Source organism: Mytilus californianus, unplaced genomic scaffold, assembly GCF_021869535.1.
Source record: "Mytilus californianus isolate M0D057914Y unplaced genomic scaffold, xbMytCali1.0.p SCAF_10, whole genome shotgun sequence".
Classification (NCBI taxonomy): domain Eukaryota; kingdom Metazoa; phylum Mollusca; class Bivalvia; order Mytilida; family Mytilidae; genus Mytilus; species Mytilus californianus.
Window position 1 is genome coordinate 39,445,671 of NW_026262582.1, and position 22,202 is coordinate 39,467,872.

Below are 22,202 nucleotides of genomic sequence, written 5' to 3' on the forward strand. Positions count from 1 at the left end.
TTTTTAGCTCTATTTTATTAAAATGCTTAGTGCATGTATCTTCTATATCGTCTATGTAAATTAAAGGTGGAAATTGAGCAGTTTTATTTTGTCGTTAAGCTAGATTATCAAAATCTATTAAATAAAAAACTCAGATAAGCACTTTGAACGCATGACACTTATTAACAGTTTTTTTTAATTTGCAACAATACATTTAAAATTGGCTTGATTTTACGGTAAAAAAAAAAACAAGCAGTTTATGCATCAACGAATATTCTAAAACAAATCAACGTGCAGTTACCCATTTAATGAATACAAAATAGCGTCTATTGAATAAAAAAATATATATAATATATAAGGAACCTAACACATTTAAATCTCGGGCTTTCAAATTTAAAAAGAAAAACACATTCAGACTATTAGTGTTACCAATATGTTGTGAGCTGACTCCTAAGGTGTTAGGATTTGTTGTTTCTTCATAGGATGTATGTGTTATTTCTTTAACTACTGTTGGTTTGTCTATTAGAAAGAATAAAGAAAATTATCAATCTATTTAGTCTACAAATTAATGGCGTTACGCATAGACGACATTGTGAAATGATGAAATAAAATTGAGAATGGAAACGGGGAATGTGTCAAAGAGACAACAACCCGACCAAATAGCATAAAACAGGCCAAGGCCACCAAAGGTTTTTCAACACAGCGAGAAAATTGCGCACCCAAAGGCAGGTTTCAACTGGTCCCTAAACAATGAATAGATGCGGTGAAAAAGCATTTAATTCTATTCTAACAATTAAGTGAAGACACAGAAACGAAAAAAAACCTTATTGATTAAAAAAAAAATGATAAATCGTTATTCTAGCGTATGATTATAGATAAAACTTATAAGAAATCACATTAAAAACATCGTTTGTAAATTGTTTTGTTGCTCGGATATTATAAAAAAAATTGCAGTTGTTTGTCTTTTCGTCGGATTTGTTTTTGTTCATGGTTTTATCATTTTTCTACGACTTTTGTTCTTCCTTTGTTATTATCTTACTCTTTTTTATTTTAATACTTAGTGCATACATCATCCATGTAAAGGTATGATGGAACATGTAGCAAATTATTTTAGTTGCTTAACCAGATTATCAAACTATAATTATTAACTGTATCAATCACTTGATCATAATTCAAGTATACATGCTTAACCATATTTCAACCTTTAAATATTTTTTTTAAATTATAAAAAAAACAAAAACAAGTCAGATATTCAGTATTGTAATATACACCTATTTGATTATGATTTTTTTCAACACTCATAAATCTCAGAATCGATACCAATCTCAACTTACATGACAATCGGACACAACTTTCATCAAAGACGTGCAAGTTTATGAAGTAAACATAAAGATATCCAATATACCAAAAGCTGGTTTAAATGTAATATAAAATGTCTATCTATGGTCAGACAAGTTTTATTTCAATCGAGTTAACGGTCCATCACCAAATAGTTTGATATTCTAAATTACAAAATAAACAATAAATATATTTGTTAGTTGAAAATAATTGATTTTTTATATATTTGTGAACGCAGGAAAAGCCCTTAAAAACACCATATATATGTCTTGGTTGTCTTCGAGTAATTAAAACCTTTGTGATGGTGAATTTAGAATTTATCTAAAATGTAAAATTCCTCAGGCAAAGTTGATCAAGGATGGTGTTGGCACTCCTTTGTCATAAAGCCCCTCAAGCATTATTAATCCTTGGCTTTAACTTTCTTTTACATTTTGACAGTTCATAACGAAATGAAACTCAGATAAGCGCTGTTAACGCACGACATGAATTAAAAGTTATTTTATTCACAACATTATATTTTAACCTGGTTTGAGTTTAATATAAATAAAAATGGGGTCTATAGAATAAAAAAAATATGATATAACATATAGGGAACCTAACACACTTAAAAAGTACAAAATACTTTGAGGCTATCAGTTTTACCATTATGCCAAGAGCTGAGAGCTAAATTGTTAGGAGTTGTTGTTTCTTCATGGTTATCATATGATGTATGTTTTTCTGTTATTTCTTTAACAACTGTTGGTTTATCTATTAGAAAGAAAAATGAAAATGTTCAAACTGGTCTACACATTAAAAGCATTGCGCATATATGACACTATAAATGGCGAACGAATGAATGCGGTGTAAAAACATTAGATTCTATACTAACAAGTGAATGCAGTGACACGGAAACAAAATTGGTTAAAGATAAGAAATCTTAATACTAGCATATGATTATGGATAAAGCTTTTAGAAATTATCTTGAACCTCACTTGGTAATTGTTATGTTCCTCGGACTAGTGTATGTGTTTTTGTGTTTAATTTGCTGTTGTTTGTCTTTTCGTCTGTTGTTTATTTTATTATAGTATTATCCATTTTCCTTCGAAGTTTTTTCTACCTTTGTTATCTTATGTCCTTTTTTTATTAAAACGCTTATTGTAGAAATCTTTCATGTTAAATAATGATGGAAAAGTCAGCAGACGTATTTTGTCGCTTAGCTAGATTATCAAGCTATAATATCTGTTGTTACCAATGACTTGATCATAATACAGGTATTTATACTTAACTGTATTGCAACCCTTAAAAAAGAGTTTCTTCAATAATAAAAAAACACAAAAAGTCAGATATATAGTATTGTAATATACACCTATTTGATTGTGACTTTTTCTACACTCATAAATCGCAGAAAAGATCACAATCACTTTTTCTATGACCATTCCTCAGAACTATTATCAAAAATGTGTTCACATTCTAATGAAGTGGAAATATAGATATCTTATATTACCAAAAGCTAATTTATATGTGATATAGTATGTCTATCAATGGTAAGACAAAATTAAATTAATATAAATCGATTTAACGGTGCAATACCTAATAGTTTGATTACTAAAATTACAAAATGAAAAATAAATATAATTGAATATTGGTATATTTGAGACAAATTTGCTTTTACAAAATGAAGAATTGCATATCTTCCTCTTAATAAAACTGGTTTGCTGTACTTTGGTTTGGTGTTAAATTTATACAATGGAGAATACAGGATATTTCGAAACCTCTATCTAACCAAATAACAAAACATCCGGATAATTAAATCGATTGTAACGGAAAACCCTGTAATTGTTTACTTAATTATTTTGTTTCATTGTAGAATTGAATTATATCAAAACGGAAAGCTGCACGACTGTGCACTTGACGGTGGCGCGACTAAAATGACTAAATCATTGCCATGATTGTGTTAATAGTTATTGTTTAGCCATCATCATCTGCACTTAATTAAACTTTGGTATCTTAAACATGGTCTCTTATATATTTCAACGAAGAAAAACGTAGGTTTCAATGTCAAGAAATAAAACATCATTATTACCACTTCAAATTTAAAAAAGTGAGAATATATAGCTAAACTGCTATAAGATACACTGAATTTACTGCGTCATTATCACGGCTTATTTGAGGAAATATTGGTCTATTGTGATACTTGTATACCTCTATTATTATATAACATGTATGTTTTAAAAACATCCGTACTTTTGATTCGATGAAAGCAATTCGCAAGGCATTCCAATATCAAATTGAACTTCTCTATGAAATTGAACATTCAGGACAGCACCTGCTTCTTATGACAACGTCTCAACAATGTACATGTATATAGGAAAACAAACGAAAAATTTGCTATAACTCGTAATTTCATGCTTGTTTAGCATAACCATTCAATTATAATAATTGAATGCTTCTTTTTGTTATTTTATAGGTTGTAAAAGCGTTGTTCGTGCGCACATTTTTAGTATGAAGCGCTTTTCAGTCGATCTGAATGCTCACATCTGGCGTTGTGTGGTCGTGTCGCCGAGATAATTAAGTCGCCACTGAATTATCTCGGCGACACGACCACACGACGCAAGATGTGAGCATTCAGACCGACTTAAGGACGAGTTACCGGGATATTCTAAGTCGACTTGTCGAGATTATTATGTCGAGTTGTTTAGATGATTATCTCCGAAGGTCAACATAATCATTTCGTCAACTCGACTTCAACTTATCTCTTGTTTTTACCAATTAAAATAAAGATCTTCAATGATTTGCGTTTTATGACGTGATGTCAAGTTACACCATCATATCAATAAAAGAAAAAGGAGGGATACGTCAATGAGATAGTAACCAAAAGATACAAAAAAAAACGTAATGAAGCCAAAGCGATAATTCAGAATAATTATAATAAGGAAACCATCGAAACAAGTTATGTTTCCAATTATAAATGTTCGTTTGATCTATTCCGTATCGAAAGCATTAAAAGTAAACTTTGCTTTAAAAAACGAACTTTTCTGTTACATTTTTATATTTTTTGCTCACATTCCGTATTGATATTTTGAAATAAAATTCAAGAAAATAACAAAATACATTATTGACGTTCCATCAAGATGACGACTCTAAATGTTACAAATATTTTACCTTTAACTATTAGCAATATCTCATATTCGACTGGTCTACTGTTTAATAATCTACATCTGTAATTTCCTTTGTTTGAGAACGACACCTTGATAATTTCTAAGTTATATTCTCCGTTACTATGATTCCCAACCATTGCGATATTTTTGTCGATTAGTGTAGGGTTTATTTTTCCGTCTATTCTATAGGGCATATAGTTTGGAGGACCGTACCATGTTACAGAATTTTTGGACCTCCCTGGACAAGATAGTTTAACAGTATCCCCTACCTCTGCACTATATATTGACACTGCTCTAGAATCTGTCAAATACAACAGTAGAACATAAACATTAACAATTTGCAACTCGAAAACTTTAATTCGAAGTAAAACACACACAATCCTTCAGTATAATAAAAAGTGAAGCAACAAAAGTAAATAACAATACCAAGTCGGCCAAAAGAAGTCAACGTTTTTGATTGAATAAAATAAATCAACGATTAAGAACATGTGTTTATATTTCTACGTTCAATGTTTACACACCTCACTTTCAAGTTGAACCTAAATGTCAACTTCGAAGTGAGACATGTCAACTTTGGTAAGGAGAGTGTTGAGCGTTCACAATCATGTTAATCCTGCCAAATTCTTTGATGTGCCTGTTCCAAGTCAGTAGTTGTCGGGTGTTTGCTGTCTTTTATATCTGAACTACTCATGAATGGTTTTCAACATTCGTAGTATACAGAAATGTATGCCCCATTATTGAAAACTATTTGATATTTAATTTGGGTTTAAAAAGATAAATGGCAAAATTAGACATGAAATGTTTTCCTAATCGACAATTTAGACCTTAAATAAACCTGTGTGTATTTAAGGAGCATTAGCTACGATTGAGACAAAAAATTATCAATTAGGTTTTTTTTTTTTCAAACATTGATAAAAGCATAATTATGAAAAAATATTTTGTTATTGTCATTCTGTTCGCTTCAAATTTGACAAGATAAGCTTAAAAAACATCACTGGAGTAATAATGGCTTGCAAGTTCTGCAATTTAGATATACGTTTAATTATGTCATCAATAGAATATGAGAATTTGAGTCAAATAAGTGAAAATTAATTTCACAGCAAATGATCTTTTAAAATATTAGGTATGCAATTGGTGGATTTAATAAATGACAGTAAGAAAATCACAATTATTCTTTTTCATTTCTATGGAGTTAATAGCCTTTCATTTGGAATCTATTTTTACCCTCTGTTGACCACGTGATGTAGATTTGACATGGATACCTGAAGAATTGTAACCTAAGGCAAAAGTTAACAGAACAAAATGTTTAACTTATTGTTTTATGATATAGCTTACCGGTATGTCCAAACCAAGCAATCAAACATATCATTGATGTAATTAGCTTCATGATTTTTGAAGTTATGTGGGATTCAATCAATTGAAAACAATTAAAACTGTATTCAAGTGGATAGTGAGAATACGTCAAATCATAACTACATTGCAATATGCATTGTTTGATTTTATCATGTTAAATTATTTTTGAGTTTTTTAATAAATGATTTCCTTTCCCATGTAATTTGTGCTTGTTGTATAATACTATCATGTCATCTAAAAACAATAGTTTTTCTTCTATATCTTTTGCCTATTCTTAATTTAATTCTATGGAATATTTATAATTTTCAATTATTTTATGCTAATTAACTCTCTATTATCGCAGAGTGTTTTTCTTTTTTTTTTTTGGAATTCTTCAGTTATATTAAATTCATTGCAAAGGTACCAAGTTTATTACAACCATACATGAAATGACACAAGACTATACGGTGACCTATAGTTGTTAATTTTTATGTCATTTGGTTTCTGATGGAGAGTCTCATTGGCAAGTATACCATATCTTCTTTCTTTATATCAAAGATAGTTTTTTGAAAATTTTGTTTTATATCAAATTTGTGATATGAAAAATCGCAAGTGACGATATTAATCTCCATGCAATTTCAACGTATGTATTTATCTAAAACTTCTTACAAGATGACAGTAATCTTAACTCTTTTAAAGCATGAGTCTCATTTGTATAAAATAAATTATTTGTATTAGTCATTGTAATATTAATTTTTCACTTTTAACCAGCAAAAAGAAATAAATATTGAAATCACTGAACAGAATTGCGGTATTGGTACAGAATTATTTCACTGGATTTGAAATAAAACATGAAGTATTTTTGTTATGTTTGTAGATTTATACTAACAGTTCTAACAATGTATAATGTAGGCTAACCATTTTACGTACGTTGCAGAACAATGCATATACATTTAATCAATAATTTATTGTATATTAGTACATTAACCTTGCATTTAAACACTTTAATACTGGCGACGTTTATATTATATCATTGTTATATAACAAAAAAACGTTTTATCTACGTATCATATAGAATAGGTTTACAATCCTCTGATTCCAAAAATTAAAGATTTAAATCTTTCTAAGTATCTTATATAGATAGACACTCATTCAAAGTTACGTTTTACTGATTTATGAGTTTAATAGAAATTATTTCTTCTTAAAGTAAGTAAAATCATTATAAACTTATCATATATCATAATAACTTATGAGCATCATGAAAAATTCGGCTTCTGTTAAGGTGGTACCCAACACCTTGACTAATATTAATTTGGCTCGTTTAATTTTCATAAAATTTTGACAAAATGTTTACTTTGACCCTTTGACAAAAATATAAAAATTTCAAAAAATTTGAACCAACCACTTTATCAGAAAAATTTCATTGGTTATATAGCAGTTTGATAAACACCAATTTTGATCATTGAAAAGCTTAATATTTCCTTAACAAAACAACGTAATTAAAACGTTTAGCTGATTTTTACAGAGTTATCTCCCTGTAGTGTTAGGTACCACCTTAAAACTTGAACCTTTTATATTTACTCTCTATATGATATGAAGAAGGTATATAACTGTATAAAGTATGTAGTTTCTAGATGGGAAAAAAGACCCTATTAGTTGTACATCAAGTATTCTATCGTTTATAAAGGCACCAAGAAAGAAACCCAACAAGCAAGAAAAGAAGAGAGAAGAATGGTTTTCAAACAAATAGATAAAAAGCGATTTGCAAATTTTCAAACGGTAAGTCGTTGGTTATAAATTGTTTTATATATGTAATGATGTTACATAAATAATGACCTGTGTTAGATCATTATTTTTCCTGATTAAAATGAAAGCTTCAGTTTTTTTAAACATTTAATTCATTTGATAGTAACCGTGTGTTGTTGCCAATTGTGGTTTTATAGTACAATTTCCCATCTTTATAGTCTTCAAAGGTTTAGGCATTAACAATCCTTTACTCCGTTATTAGAGTAAAATATCCCAAAAATACGTCGTTCAATTTCAGAAACAAATAATGAGTTTTTTTAATTTATCGGTACTATAAAGGGATATTATGTGAGATAGATTTAATAATGGAAAAGTTTGCCATACGTTTTTAAAACAAACCAAATGTTATAACCTTTATGTGTAGGATTAATAAAAGACCAGAAGAAAACAATCTTGTTGATTCACAACCATGGATGTCCGTTTTTCGTATTATTTAAGCATTACGAGTTTGTGCTCTCTTCGTGCAAGTTCGGGAATTTTTACAGTTGTAAATATTACATTTTCTTTTATACTATCAAATTACTAATATTTATTTTTTTTTGGGGGGGGGGGGGTTAATATTTTATCTTATTTCTAAATATTCGAAGACATAAAATGTATTACCAGATAAGAGATTAAACAATTATTCCGAATAGTTCGTTTAAAAATGTTAAAAAATATCTGCTTTTCTGCGTAAAAATGTCATGAAAAAAGAAAAAAGAAACAAAATAGGACCCCCTTTTCTAAAGTTAATGTAATAAATTACTAACCACGTGACTTGTATTTTTCATACACCGTAACACTTTATTTGTTTCTCGCTTCAATCATTTACAGTAACTGTTTTTAATGAACTAGACAGTGATTATAAGCGTTTATATATCGATCAGTGAGTTTTATTTCACCTTGTAATTGAGTAATTTGTCGTGTGTGTACATAACAGCAGTAGAACAGAATATCCTACTTTTCATTGATCGGTAAAATGAGATATAATTTTCAGCAAATCTTTGCAGAAAAAAAATATTTTTGTTACAGTATACAAGTCAGATAATGCATAGTGTAAGGTTTGTCTAGTCGTATAACACATCTTGACCAGAAACCATATGCATTATCTATAACATAACTCCAATAATTATGTTTTCAACATAAATATCAATTGCAAAGTGATTACACACAGATTGGTGTTTGCATCTTTTATTATTTGCATCGAGTTTCTTGTGCTTTATATGCAGTTGAATGTTTGCATTTGGTTTTGGACTCTCAAAATATTTTAGCCTCGGGTATTACTGAAGAGACATTCATTTTCGTAATGCGCATCTAGTTGAGTATTAATAAAAATGTTGATGTTATTCTAACGGGTAGACTTAATAATTTTTTGTCAATTTATCCTATAAAGGGTATCTATTTTTGGTTCATTCATAACTCCAACAGTTTTCCTTCAATATAACTCAAATTGTTCACATCGATTCCACACATATTGAATATGTACACCAATTTAAATGGTTGTTATTTGTTTCCTCAGGTTTCGCCGTGTGTGGAACTTTATATTCATTTATTTTTATTGGTTGCACAAATGACAATTAACAAAGTTTTACACTTCTTAATTATCCAATCTTAATAGCACTGAAGGATGTTCTTCGAAACTTTGCCGTCTGAGGGAGGTCGAAGCACAGTATTTGTATTGATTATGATACGATATTGGTAACAAATTTCTCGTGCACCATCTATACTAGCCTACTGATACTGGAACATGTCAATGCTCTGGTTATTTAACTCAACCAGAAAGTCTTCAACAAAAAACATAAAAACAAAAGCGGCTGATATGCAACATAGATTTAACATTTTCTGGTTAAGTCCTTTAGACAAATGAAAAAGGACACTTTTCGGATGTTCACATGATTTAAAGAAATAAATTGAAAATCCCTAAGAATTATCAAAACATAAAATTGACCTGTTTTAATGAATAATTAATTAGAAAGGCATTTTAAACCTATTGCCTGAACTTAAAACACACCGATCTCATTTGCTATTTTGCTTCTAATTGTTCTTGAGCTAGTGACAACAGTTTGATAGTCTCTCCAAACAGAGTTTTCTACATGTAACTGTCTTACTATTTATAGATATGAACAACGAATGTTCTTACATATTGATAAAACAAAGTATCACTTATGTTGGTTCTATACTATCAAATGGCATAAAGCCTATGCTGGAGCGTAAGAATAAATTATGCTTTCAATATATGTCTTATAGAAAGATATTGTTTGACGGCTAATGTATTGCCAATTTCTATTTGAACAGATATTTCTATTGCTACTGAGTATTATAGAATTATCCAATGGTGAGTAATGACAACATTTTATTCGACTTAACATATGATCATATTTATTTTTTCATTCATTAATTTAAAGGTGTTGATTCACTAACTCAAAACTTTGGCCCTAAAAATCTGAAAATTTCTAACTGCGCTAATGCTGTGAAGATTTGATAAAATCTTGTGTTTAAGTGTTAAAAAAGATTTTCAACAATTGCGTCACTAGTTGTGTCTTTATGACGCCACAAATATATAAGAATTACGTAAGAACGATTGTTTGCATAATTGGGCATCATTTATGACAGTTTTCCGAAATATTAACAGTGGCGCCAGCCCTCGTCCACAATATTTTTGCTGAAGTATTTTTTACATACAATATTCTTGACTTTTCAATCAAAGTTTCAATGATCGAGGGATGGCGACACATATAAAATCATGAAAAAATGTCGAAAAAGGTGACATTTTTTGATAAAAAGGACTAAAATGAAATCTTTTTACTCTTTCAGACTTATATATTTATATATATGAAGCAAATATACAATTTTTCCTATTATACTTTCAAAAATAATACATACACATTAGAATTTAAAAAATACACCTTATCAGGGCCGTTTTTTGGGTTACTGCCTCTACTCATTTACACAGTATGTACGGGATTTTTTACGTAAAATCTTATCATACAACTAAACTGAATAGATGTAAGTTATTATCAATGAGACAGCAACTCGACAATACAAAGGAGAGGCAAAAGATACCTAAGGGATATTCAAACTCATAAGTAGAAAACAAACTGAAAATGTCATGGCAAGAAATCAAAACGATCAAAAGACAAATAACAGTATAAAAAACACAGCATATAAAACTAAAGACTGAGCAACACAAGCCCCACCTTAAACCGGGGTGATCTCAGGTGACTTGAAAGGAAGAGCAGATCCAGTTCAATACGTGGCACCCGTCGTATTGATCATGCAAGTATAAACCCGTAAGTACATGACATTTACAGAGCCCGGCAAATAAATTTAAATGTATCAAAGATTATCCAAGATCAACCTAAACATTATGTTTCCTAAAGGATAAATAATAATTTAAACTTGATCACTAAGATATCAACACTTGAAGCGCCTGACTTGTAATTTTATAGAATTCATTAAAATCATGTAAATTTGATATATTAAAATATAGATAACAGATTTGGGACATAGATATTCAAAAATAAAATCTTCTAGGGAAATAGTAGTTTATTAATACTTTTTTATTACAGGTTCGGTATCATGGAGCTTGGCCACTAAACCAGCAGTGTTTGGAAAAGATATAGAATTACATTGTAACCTGGATGATAATACAACACTCAACAACCACAGACATTGGAGTAAAGGAGACAACATTAAAGTATTGGTGGTAAATGGCAAGACTGTAAACGATACAAAATATTCAGAAAAGTTAGACGAGGCAAAACGAACCTCAATTTTAACTATAACGTCATTAGAATCTGGTGACGTGAACGTGCCGTATACATGCCAACATGGCTTTCATACGTACAAGAAAGTTTTGAATATGACCGTGGAAAATTTCGAATGTAAGTATCTCTGCAAAATTGGTGTATGTTCAATCTCATGTTATTTCTCTTCATATTAATATTTTCAATTTGATATAAAAAAAAAAATGAAGCTCTAAATTGTATTTTACTATTTACTATTTACACGACGACACAGTTTTATACTTCGTCATACCTAAACTCATATTCTAATGCAATTCGTTAAGAACGATAATTTTCATTGGACGTTTACAATATTTTGAAGGGTTAGATTTCACGTTCTACCAGTCCATAATCTAAAGAAAGCCACCATTTTGAATTTCTAAATTTTTGGGATGTAATTTCTCAAAATATAAACAAAAAGGTCACACAATTTTCTTTTTGTCAATATTTTAACAATTTACGAAGAGTATAAATACGTCTGGTGCTTATGTTTGACTTCGGGAGTAAACTTTTGACCTCACTTTGTTATATGCCAAAGACGATGTAACAGTTTCGCGTTTTAAAGTCCAAATATTTACTAAAATGGATTTTTTTTTAATATGTAGCATTAGAATAGAGATAACTGTATTGTATTTTAAGCTTGGCCTTCGTACAACTTGATTTTATTGTCACAAATATCCGTTTACCTAGCTCCACTACACGTCGCTAGTTAGGTTAACCCAATTTGCGACAGTAAAATTTACGTTTAACGAAGGCCAAGCTTACAATAAGTTATATCTTAAGGTAGATCATAGGTATATATTTCCTCAGATAGAATTTTTTTTTATACTTTGCCAAAATCAAGTTTTTCCTATGCTTTTTCCAAAAATATAATAAAAAGTATGGGTCACCCTGCTATTTTTCAAGCTACGGGTCGTACGAAATTGCACAAATTTGCTTAGATTGTTCATTAAAAAACACATTTTTGTGCATAAAAAGAAATCTATGAGATAGAATTTTGAAATAAAATATGAGAAGATAGGTTTTATAATATGCTTTAAGAAAATAAAAAGAAAAAATGGTGTCACCGAACTTGTTTTCTTGCTACAAGTAAAAAATCAAAATTTCCCTATCAGTCCAGTATAATTTTTTTACTAAAAGAGTTATCTCCTCTTAAATGGCCAAGTTGAAAAAATGATTCTAAAAACACAATTATTTGGTATTTATTTAAACATTTTTAATTATGCCTTAAATCACCAAGTTTTCTTTCATTAAATAAACAGTCTAACCTATAAATTGCCTATCTGTCTCCAAATTTGCAGATTTGGGCGAAGATCTAGACCGATTGTGTACTGCAATTGTACAATCCAAGATGGCGGTATACCATGAATCTACCTTAAGTGAACAGTATTCCTCTTATATAATAACGTAGTTGTAAACAACTATATGTCTCCGTAAGGCCGTATCGTAAAGTACTCTATAAAAAGCCCCAACATGACAAAATGTATATCAATCCAAACCGGAAAACCAACGGCCTGATTTATGTGCAGAACAACAAACTGAAAACAAATATGATAGACATCTCTCAACGACAAACGCTGCATTAAAGCGCCTGACTTTGGTAATGCACATAAAGAAGGCTTATGCTAAACATTATTGCCTTCAAGATTAATATGGTTGTATCCGATATATTCACGATACGAAATCTGAATCTAAGGGCATATCTATGAGACACGGATTTAGTCACAATTATTTTATTTTAGGAGATCTTGATATATTACATTTACCACAAAGTAATTAAACAATAAACATTTCTACATAAGAGTGTTTGCTCAAAGCATTTTTCACTGAATATTATGCAAACATAACCTTTATGGAAAGGATATCGTTATAAGCATGCATTTTTATAGATACATCTTGCTTATGTAATTGAATAGAGAACAAATATTTGAACAAATTCTTTGATATGAATTGATGGTCGGCAATTATAAATACTTATGTTCGACAATCTCTTCAAGCTTATAATTCAAACATGTGTATGGATATTCTACGAATTTGGGTATCCTGTAATAATTGTTGGGTTTTGAAAAATATTTAATGATACATGTATCCTAAAATTGGATTGTTGATGTTCTGAAATAGAATATATTCTAAACAATTATTTGTGTAGTTTTTGAAATATTTCAGGATATCCTGAAATGGATTTTTTGAGGTCCTGTGATATTTCATGATAACCTGAGATAGAATAATGCAGGTCCTGAAATCAAATTGTGGAGGTCCTTAAATATTCAAGGTGTAACACCACTAATTCGGCCCGGCCAGAAAGCACATACCAGAAAGTAGTACATATTTAACACAAAATAGTTCCTACGCATGAGTGTTACTTTCAAAATATGTAGAATATTTCGGTAGTGTTGGTATCAAATGAAAGCTGAATGACTGGTGATCATTGTAGAACACTTTTTGACTTATAATTTTGAATATTAAAAAAACTGCACCAAATTTTATAAAGAGGGTACTTTTTGCCTGTATGTCAGATCTGAAGTACCTGTTTTGGTACATCCGAAGTTCCGGGAACCAGTTCTTTCTTATATGCCATTAAAGGTATGTTGATTTTTCCAGTACAAGACACCATAAAGTGTTGCATTGACATGCAATGATTGTCACTTTATTTGAACTTTAAACAAAAGAGCTGTGTCTGCTTGTAATTGAGGAATTTAACATAGAAAGCAATGGGGCTATGAATAAGTGGTGTACTTCCTATTACAGAGAATCATCAGAAATTCAATTTTTAGAAGTTGTACCTATTCCAATGAAAATAAGTCATATTTGATGAAAGTAAACATGTTTAATCATCTATTTTGGATGAACAATTCTGTTTACGGGAAATTTCAGCTCTTAAATTGACATAATCAGGTATTTTAGCCTTTACTTGGGATTGCAATCAATAGAACATGTATATAATGACTTGTTTATAGTAAAAAAATAGCTCTTGGACAAATAATCCTATGATTTTTCAAGTTTTATTGGTTTTCTTATGATAGCCGTTTACAATCTAGGCAATTGGTATATACTCATATACGAATTCCAAAATCTCACTGTACATGCAATTTTGAACCAGTTTAGCAGGTTATCCAGCTGAAAAAAATACAAATTGCTCTTTATAATCTATGTTGTACCACAGAAGTATGGTTTATACCAAAAATGTCCCTTTTCCAATTTGAAGAAAAAAGGGGGGACAATTTTCTCAATTATGTCTTAGGTTTGGTCTAATATATTTTTATTAAATGAACAAACTCTGGTGAAAATGACTATCGGTAAGCACATTGTTTTCCTAACAGAAATTATTAAATAAAACAATGCTATTGAGAATAAAATAAGTATATTGGCCATTTATAATATCCATATGCAGTTTTCTTTGAATAACCTATATGTTACTACCAGTCCAATTTGAGCTAAAAATTAGGAAAATAGTATTTAGACTTAAGCTTTATGTGTTTTTTATTGCTTGAAATAGATCATAGAATGAAATAAAGTGATGCTGATGTCAGTATAGCAAGTTTGGTTCTGTTATAGGTGTAACACCACTAATTCGGCCCGGCCAGAAAGCACATACCAGAAAGTAGTACATATTTAACACAAAATAGTTCCTACGCATGAGTGTAACTTTCAAAATATGTAGAATATTTCGGTATTGTTGGTATCAAATGAAAGCTGAATGACTGGTGATCATTGTAGAACACTTTTTGACTTATAATTTTGAATATTAAAAAAACTGCACCAAATTTTATAAAGAGGGTACTTTTTGCCTGTATATCAGATCTGAAGTACCTGTTTTGGTACATCCGAAGTTCCGGGAACCAGTTCTTTCTTATATGCCATTAACGGTATGTTGATTTTTCCAGTACAAGACACCATAAAGTGTTGCTTTGACATGCAATGATTGTCACTTTATTTGAACTTGAAACAAAAGAGCTGTGTCTGCTTGTAATTGAGGAATTTAACATAGAAAGCAATGGGGCCATGAATAAGTGGTGTACTTCCTCAAGGAATTCCGTAATTATTTATAGACATCCTAAAATCGAACTATCGAGGTCCTGAAATATTTTAAAGGGTCCAAAGTTATTAAGCAATATACTGAAATCATAATATGGAGCTCCATCAATGGAATGTTTTTACTAGATCCGTGCCTCAAACAATACATAAACAATAAAGACAATTTGTATTTGGAAAGATATTTTTTCAGGGTAAGCACATCATACCACAATCGTCATATATATTTATTGCGTTTAAGGATGAGAGCAGGTAACAGTTAAAATACGTATCGGCGTGACTGAAATTAACAAAATATGTGTGTACACTTTTGAAAATTTTACATATGGAACACAATGTTGACTCTTTTAATCTTTGTAAAAATATCAGTTGCATTGCATTGAAATGACATTGAAAATCATATTTCCAGACCATCCAAGCAGCAACGATACTATTTTCAAGCAAGATGACGACCATATATTATTTTTAATGAAATTTGAAAAAGTGTTTCCATTTCCTGCTTGCAGAGCGTCTATCGGGGTATGTTGTATAATCACCATAAAATTAAAAACAAAAACAAATGAAAACAAAATCTTACACGAAAATGTTATGTTTGGGTAACAAAGAGCTAAACTGTGGAAATGGAACTTTGATAAACAAACAATCAAATTACCAAAAGTCTTTGAGATTTCGAAACGATGATTATGTTTTTGTTTCAGATATGATTTTTTAATGACATTGGAATTATTAGTCATTGAATTAATTATTCTTGTACTCCCACACTCACTATTAAAAGTGCTAGTTTTACGTAAATACTGTGCGTGGAGGCAGATGTTATTTTAAAAGAATTTTACTTCTACTAGTAAGAAAAACGTTTCGATATAATAACAAAACACAGTTTCTGAAACAGATTATTATGTGGATAAAAAAAATTATATTCAGTGAGACAGAAACCCAAAGACATCGAAAGACATATTCTCCCCCTGCATAGGTTTTGAAAAGAATAGTATGGAATCATCACTTTACAATTTCGTTTGTCTACTTCATGAATTGGTTGATCGTTACAGTGTATCAATTTTTTAACTTAAAGGAAACTTTCTTTCGTTTGAACGTTTTATAAACATTATTTTTGTAATATGTAATTTTGTGTCATGTTCTCATAATATGTTAAGTTGAAACACGGCCACTCGTGTGAGAAAACTGTTTTTAAAAGAATAATAATTCTACTAATTGTATTAATAGGGTAAAAATATAACGAAATTGTTGAACATAAGTTCCGTTCGAAGTGATGTATTTTACAAAGTTGAAATCAGCCTGAAGTATCATCACGTCTCGAAAGAATGCATTCATCATCCGTTCGAACTGGACTGCTGCATCGGAACAAAGACGATCAAACAGCGTTTTGAAACAGCGAACGATGTTTGTCTTGAGCTTGAACACCAAGCAAAACAAGGTATGTTTGATTTTTATATTGTAAAAGTTAAGTTTATGTAAACTGAATTTACAGGGTTGTTTTGCTCATTGTTGAAAGCATCATTGTGTGATGAAGAACAGCAATAACAGCGCTGTTCCTTTGCATTTTGTGTTATTTATTTTTTGCTGTGCACATAATGATTTTTTGTCATGAATGGATACTCCATATCCTTTCTTTTCTATTGATAGTACGCGAATGTATGTTGTTAAGTCAAAAAATCATTTATCACCACTTGGCGTCCGTCGTTCGTTAGATTTTACAAAAATCTTCTCCTCTGAAACTACACAGCCAAATTTAACCAAACATGGACACAGTCATTATTGTTGTATCTAGATCAAAAACATGTGTCGTTGTTGTTGATTGCAGTCTCCAAGTTGCTGTTCAACTGTCGTCTTATAGACGTTGATTTCAGAGTACGTCTGAGGTGTGAACCTTGACGCAACAACTTTTGTGCAACTTCCAACTCGAAGTTCAATCCAGGATAGTTCTGGATCTTGCTTATTTTTCTGAAAATTGCAGATAATTCTCTGAATGGCGGAAAGGAAACTTCGTTTTTAACTTATATCTTGAAGCTCTTGTTATACACTTTGTTTGGAATCCATTAGGCAATTTTGCTACAATTGAATATCAGACAATTCATAAAGAAGTGTTGTCCTTGTTATTAATTTTTTGGAAGTTGACAAGTTAATAACAAAGAGATGCCTCCAACGTTTGTGGAGCACCATACCGCTCGTCAAGCCTCTGTCATAATCTGTGTATGCCTCTAGTTGGGTTGTTGGCGTTCGATGCCCTTATACTAATGGTATGTCTGGCAGACTCTAGCTGGTCAAAGCCACTTAATCTGTGGGTCTATTTGTTCCGAGTCTGAAATTTGTAACTCGTCTATGATGTTCTTGAAACTCGGTGTTCGTGTGTAGAAAGATTCAGCCCCGTCGTTAAGTTTGTTAACCGGCAGTATGGTAGGTCCTAACGTAGAAGAAATCATGTTATCTCCCTTGTCGGGTTGATATATTGGTTGTTATTTCCTGTACCGATTGAAGTTTATATCACGGTTGTTGATTGATGTGCAACAGGGATCTCCTCTGAAACGTCCTGTTTTGTTTGCCCTTTACCGTTCCTAGATTTGGGAAAAAAGTAACGTTTAGTGCCCTAGCATCTGCAGGTTAGATAGCAGGTGCTTGTGACGACAATTTTAAAACCTCAGATGGCACAAATTCTGGTGGTTCGTGACTTTCAATTACAACAGGAGTTTGTTTGTATCATGTAGGTCTGTCGCTGTATAACATGTTTATAGACGAAAGTTTGTACACGTAGGATCGCGTCTTCAGTATCGTCAGAAATATCGCCCAACGCTTTACTGTCGTCGTACTCCATGACACGGCCCTTTTTGTCTACAGCTGCTGTTACTCTTTGTGTTAAGCTAGACAAATTAAAGACGTTTGCGCTTCCGCTTTCTGCCTTTCTGTTGCTCTTTGATTTCTTTGGGTTTTTTTTACTTAACCTGTGTCAGAGCGAAACGATGCTCATGTAGGGTTCCCATTACCAGGTTTGCTTTAGTTAGTCGAATATCTTATTAAAATCTACATGCATTTCAGGTATTCGTGAGCCTGCGATAATCAGTATAGGCTTGTACCATTTTTTCCTGTGTTGTGATCAGTTTCTGGAGCTCGTTAGAAAGCATAGCCACTTTAAATAACTGGAACTCTAAATCTGACAAGAGGGCCTCTAGCTCCTGGCGTTTTTCTGTGTTGGCTTCCTTAATTTCTCCGTGAGTTCATATATTCGCCTAGTCTCAGGATTTTCATCCAAATGTGCGATATCAGACGGATTTTCAACAGGCTGTCCATTGAAATTCTGCTCCTGTTTGGAGTTCTTTTTCTGGACGACTTGGCGTTCTGCGTGATCAGAATCCAGATTTTTTAATCAACCAACGGATAGTTAGATTAAAAGAAACTGTCACTAAAGTTGGTTCAACGTTGTTCGTTTACTGCCACATGCACAAGCTGTGTTACGTAGTGTAAAGTAGCATTCACGACCGATTCCTCGTTGTATTTGCTTGCCAGGATACGTGTTGACAGGTTGTTGTCAATTTACTGTACGCCTAGGCATAGCGTTTACTTGTAGGGCATAACAGGAAGGTTGTAGCCGTTTAACTGACGTGGAGTGGCGTAATCTGTGAGACATAACAGGCAGACAAATTGTAGGCTCTTTACTGTGTTATCCAGTAAGATTAACCGACAAATGGGTCAAGACAGAACAAGACTATCAGGTGCTGATGTTTATTCCTTAATCCAATTTAACAAATGGCAAAAGAACTGAAAAATACATATTAAATTACAATTCTACAATGTGTTGTATAAATGTTATGATAAACGTCAGATATAAAGGAAAACACAGTCCGTTGAATACGATATAAATTTGCACTTATAGAACAGGTAAATTTCTAGTATAACACGGATAAACGGTTTGAAAGCATCAAATATAATAGAATAAAAGTAACTCACAAATTGTGTCCGAGATGACGTCTGTCCGAGAATACTTTCTGTTCCTTGCAGTTCTGCATTAGATACGTCTGAAAAAGGGAACAGTACCAGTAATGGTATTAACGGTACTTTGAGGTTTCTACATGGTTTTATGATGTATAATCCTCCTAGGTCAGGAACATATAAACTGAGTTAGAATATAATAAAACAAAATATTAAAATGATGAACGATGTTCCAGAATAATCTGTATTTTAATCAGATTGTACGATACTTATTATTGTTTATACATTTCAATAAGGATACATTTGTACATTATTCTAATGAATCATACTTATGTTTAGGACTTCAGGAACAAGAAAAAGACCAGACTGTTGGACTCTTTGGACGTGCGATATTTGTAGTAATAACAGTAGTGGTTGTTGGTGGTTTTATTCTAGGCATTGTCATCAAGGAATGTGATCGGATAGGAATGTAATAATCTATGCAGGTTTTTCAAATTGACATTTTGTTTACAGTGAACCAGATTGAGTTACCATTTAAATATAACATTTATTTATTGGTATAAGACTCATATAATACCATGAACATAAATGGATTTCAAAATATAGTAATGCTTTTACTTAAAAAGCACATGTAACATTTAATATATGATTTAAACTTGTTAACTACTTTAAAAGTACTCTTGTAAGATCTGATGCAATTAATAGATTATCAATTTGTCAAAAATTGGAGCATTCATACTCCATCCGTACATAAATGTAGACACGTTATAATTTTATAGCTCATCACTTGCCGTGAGTCATCGTCGTCCGTTCATTCGTCTTTTTAAACTTTTTCAAAAATTTTCTCGTCTGAAAATATAGTGCTAAATTTTACCAAACTCTCATTCAATGTTCCTTACGCAATCTTGTTTCAAAATAGTCTCCGAGTTCTTTATGTTTCAACAAGCATAGTTACTATTTTTAGAATTAGAGCATATGGAGTTAAATTCAGTGTTTGGCTTATATCTGCAGTTAGAGCAAAACTGTCTTTGTTAGAATGCTCAGAAGGACAAGGTCTATCTTCTTTTGAATTTTGGGGGAAAAAAACAACCCAACTTGGAGTTATATTGGCCTTGATATGTCAATCTTTAGCAAATTTAGCGTTTTGTTTTGTTATTATCTTTAAAACTGTTTCATATATACATAATCTTTATATATATAGTATAAATGGCCAGACCAATAAGACCTACAAATAAGTGAACATGGCCAAAATCGTTAATTGATCTATATAGGAGTTATTGCCTTTAAAAGATGATGTTCGCCCTTTTGTACATATTTGCAGAAACGATATAGAATTAAAGTTTTCGAACAAAAATGTTCAGCAAAATAAGATCTACGAAACCGTCAAGTGACCACTTATAAGAGTTATTGTCCTTTAAAGAAAATATTTACTTTTTTTGCATTTTTTGCAGAAATTATAATAGATAAAACAAAATGGTACAAGGGTAAATGTTCAGCAAAATAAGGTCTACAAATTAGTCAACAATTATTAAAATTGGCCTAGGAGTTATTGCTCTTGAAAATAATTATTACCATTTTTTTAATTTCAATTTTGTCTATATTCTGGAAAACTATAAAAAATTGGTGGAAACGATAAACAGCAAAAGTTTGACAGGTAAGCGATCCAGACTCTTAGAAGATTCGCTTTATTGTTACAGTTACTTATTGTTTTTTTTTTTTCTAGTATCAACGTCCATCTGTGTGTGTTCAATTGTATTATAAACTTTAAGGTAAAAGCAAAGACAGGAAAACTTAAGAATGATCTACACAATTTCACGATTCAATTAAAAGGGGTTATATTTAATTCGTACCTGTGACAATGGAAATCAGTTTGGTACAACGATATCTTTATATTTTTACTGTTTTAATAATTTTTCAGCAAATATTAATTATTAATAAAGGAGAGGTATGATTTCTTATTAAATTTGGTCAATAACGCAACAAGATTAAAGTAAAGTGCAAAGGAGTAAGTTTGGTAAGGGCCAAATTTGGCCCCGATTATTAAGTTCAGTGTTTCAGGATAAAATTTGTTTTAAGTTGATGAAAAGACATGTGAGAAAGATATATAGAACTATTTTTGCCAGAGTTTTATTTTTAAGATTTGATTTTGACATCCCAAATAGGTTAAAAATAGAGATTTTTGCGAAATTGGACAAAATCGTCCGGATTTCAACGAAATTAAGACCTAGGAAACATAGAGCGCAGGCGTCGACAAACAAAATATTCAAGTCAGATATGTAAAATGTCATAACAAACATTAGGTTCAAATATCTTTGTTGTCGACGCATGCGCTCTGTGTTTCCTTTCCAAAAAATCAACGTAAATTTACCCGTTTTCATCGAATTTTCGCGGAAAATCAAAATGAGTGCTATTTGTGACGTCATGAATAGAACGCAAAAACATCAATTTTTAACAAAAAAAAACGTTTTTCCAATCTAGTCATTATATTACCTATGATTCCTTGTGACATTGGTCAATAAATCCTAATTTCAAATTTCAGCTAGAATTAGTGGCCATTTTAGGGCCTTCTCGAACCTACTCCTTTACAACAACTGACCTTCTTTTTTAATTAAAAAGTGCGGTCTTCTCCGACAGATTGTTTCTTCACTGTATTAATAAATAGTTGATAACACTTTTTGTTAACTTCATTTTGACAAAAATATTTGTATAAATTAAAAGATGTTGTGTGATTGCTTTTGAGGCAACTATCCACCAGAGACCAAATGACGTAGATGTAAGCAACTATAGGTCACCGTACGGCCTTCAACAATGACTAAATCCCATACTGTATAGTCAGCTTTATATAAGCCACTGTTATTATCTGTTTCCTTTACGT

General features: G+C 31.2%; 1 protein-coding gene and 1 long non-coding RNA gene across 2 annotated transcripts; one reads left to right on the forward strand and one right to left on the reverse strand.

Moving 5' to 3' along the window:
• Positions 1-1,965: 1,965 nt before the first annotated feature.
• Positions 1,966-5,832, reverse strand: LOC127718091 (uncharacterized). The gene is made up of 3 exons (XR_007989561.1): positions 5,790-5,832; positions 4,459-4,755; positions 1,966-2,064 (listed from the first exon to the last, which is right to left on the reverse strand). It is a non-coding gene; the product is annotated as an uncharacterized LOC127718091 (long non-coding RNA).
• Positions 5,833-6,897: 1,065 nt separating this feature from the next.
• On the forward strand, positions 6,898-21,998 carry LOC127718079 (uncharacterized). Its single transcript, XM_052223980.1, has 7 exons — positions 6,898-6,992; positions 7,474-7,565; positions 9,867-9,906; positions 11,141-11,455; positions 15,798-15,907; positions 16,610-16,820; positions 19,667-21,998. Exons 2-7 carry the CDS (start codon positions 7,518-7,520, stop codon positions 19,798-19,800), a joined length of 858 nt encoding a protein of 285 aa, XP_052079940.1. The 5' UTR covers positions 6,898-6,992; positions 7,474-7,517; the 3' UTR covers positions 19,801-21,998.
• The last annotated feature ends 204 nt before the right edge of the window (positions 21,999-22,202 follow it).

Coding starts and splice junctions, on each gene's coding strand:
- LOC127718079 (XM_052223980.1), top strand. CDS start 7,518: ATGGTTTTCAAACAAATAGATAAAAAGCGATTTGCAAATTTTCAAACG. Junction 11,456..15,797: donor GACCGTGGAAAATTTCGAAT/GTAAGTATCTCT, acceptor TCATATTTCCAG/ACCATCCAAGCAGCAACGAT. Junction 16,821..19,666: donor TGAACACCAAGCAAAACAAG/GTATGTTTGATT, acceptor ACTTATGTTTAG/GACTTCAGGAACAAGAAAAA.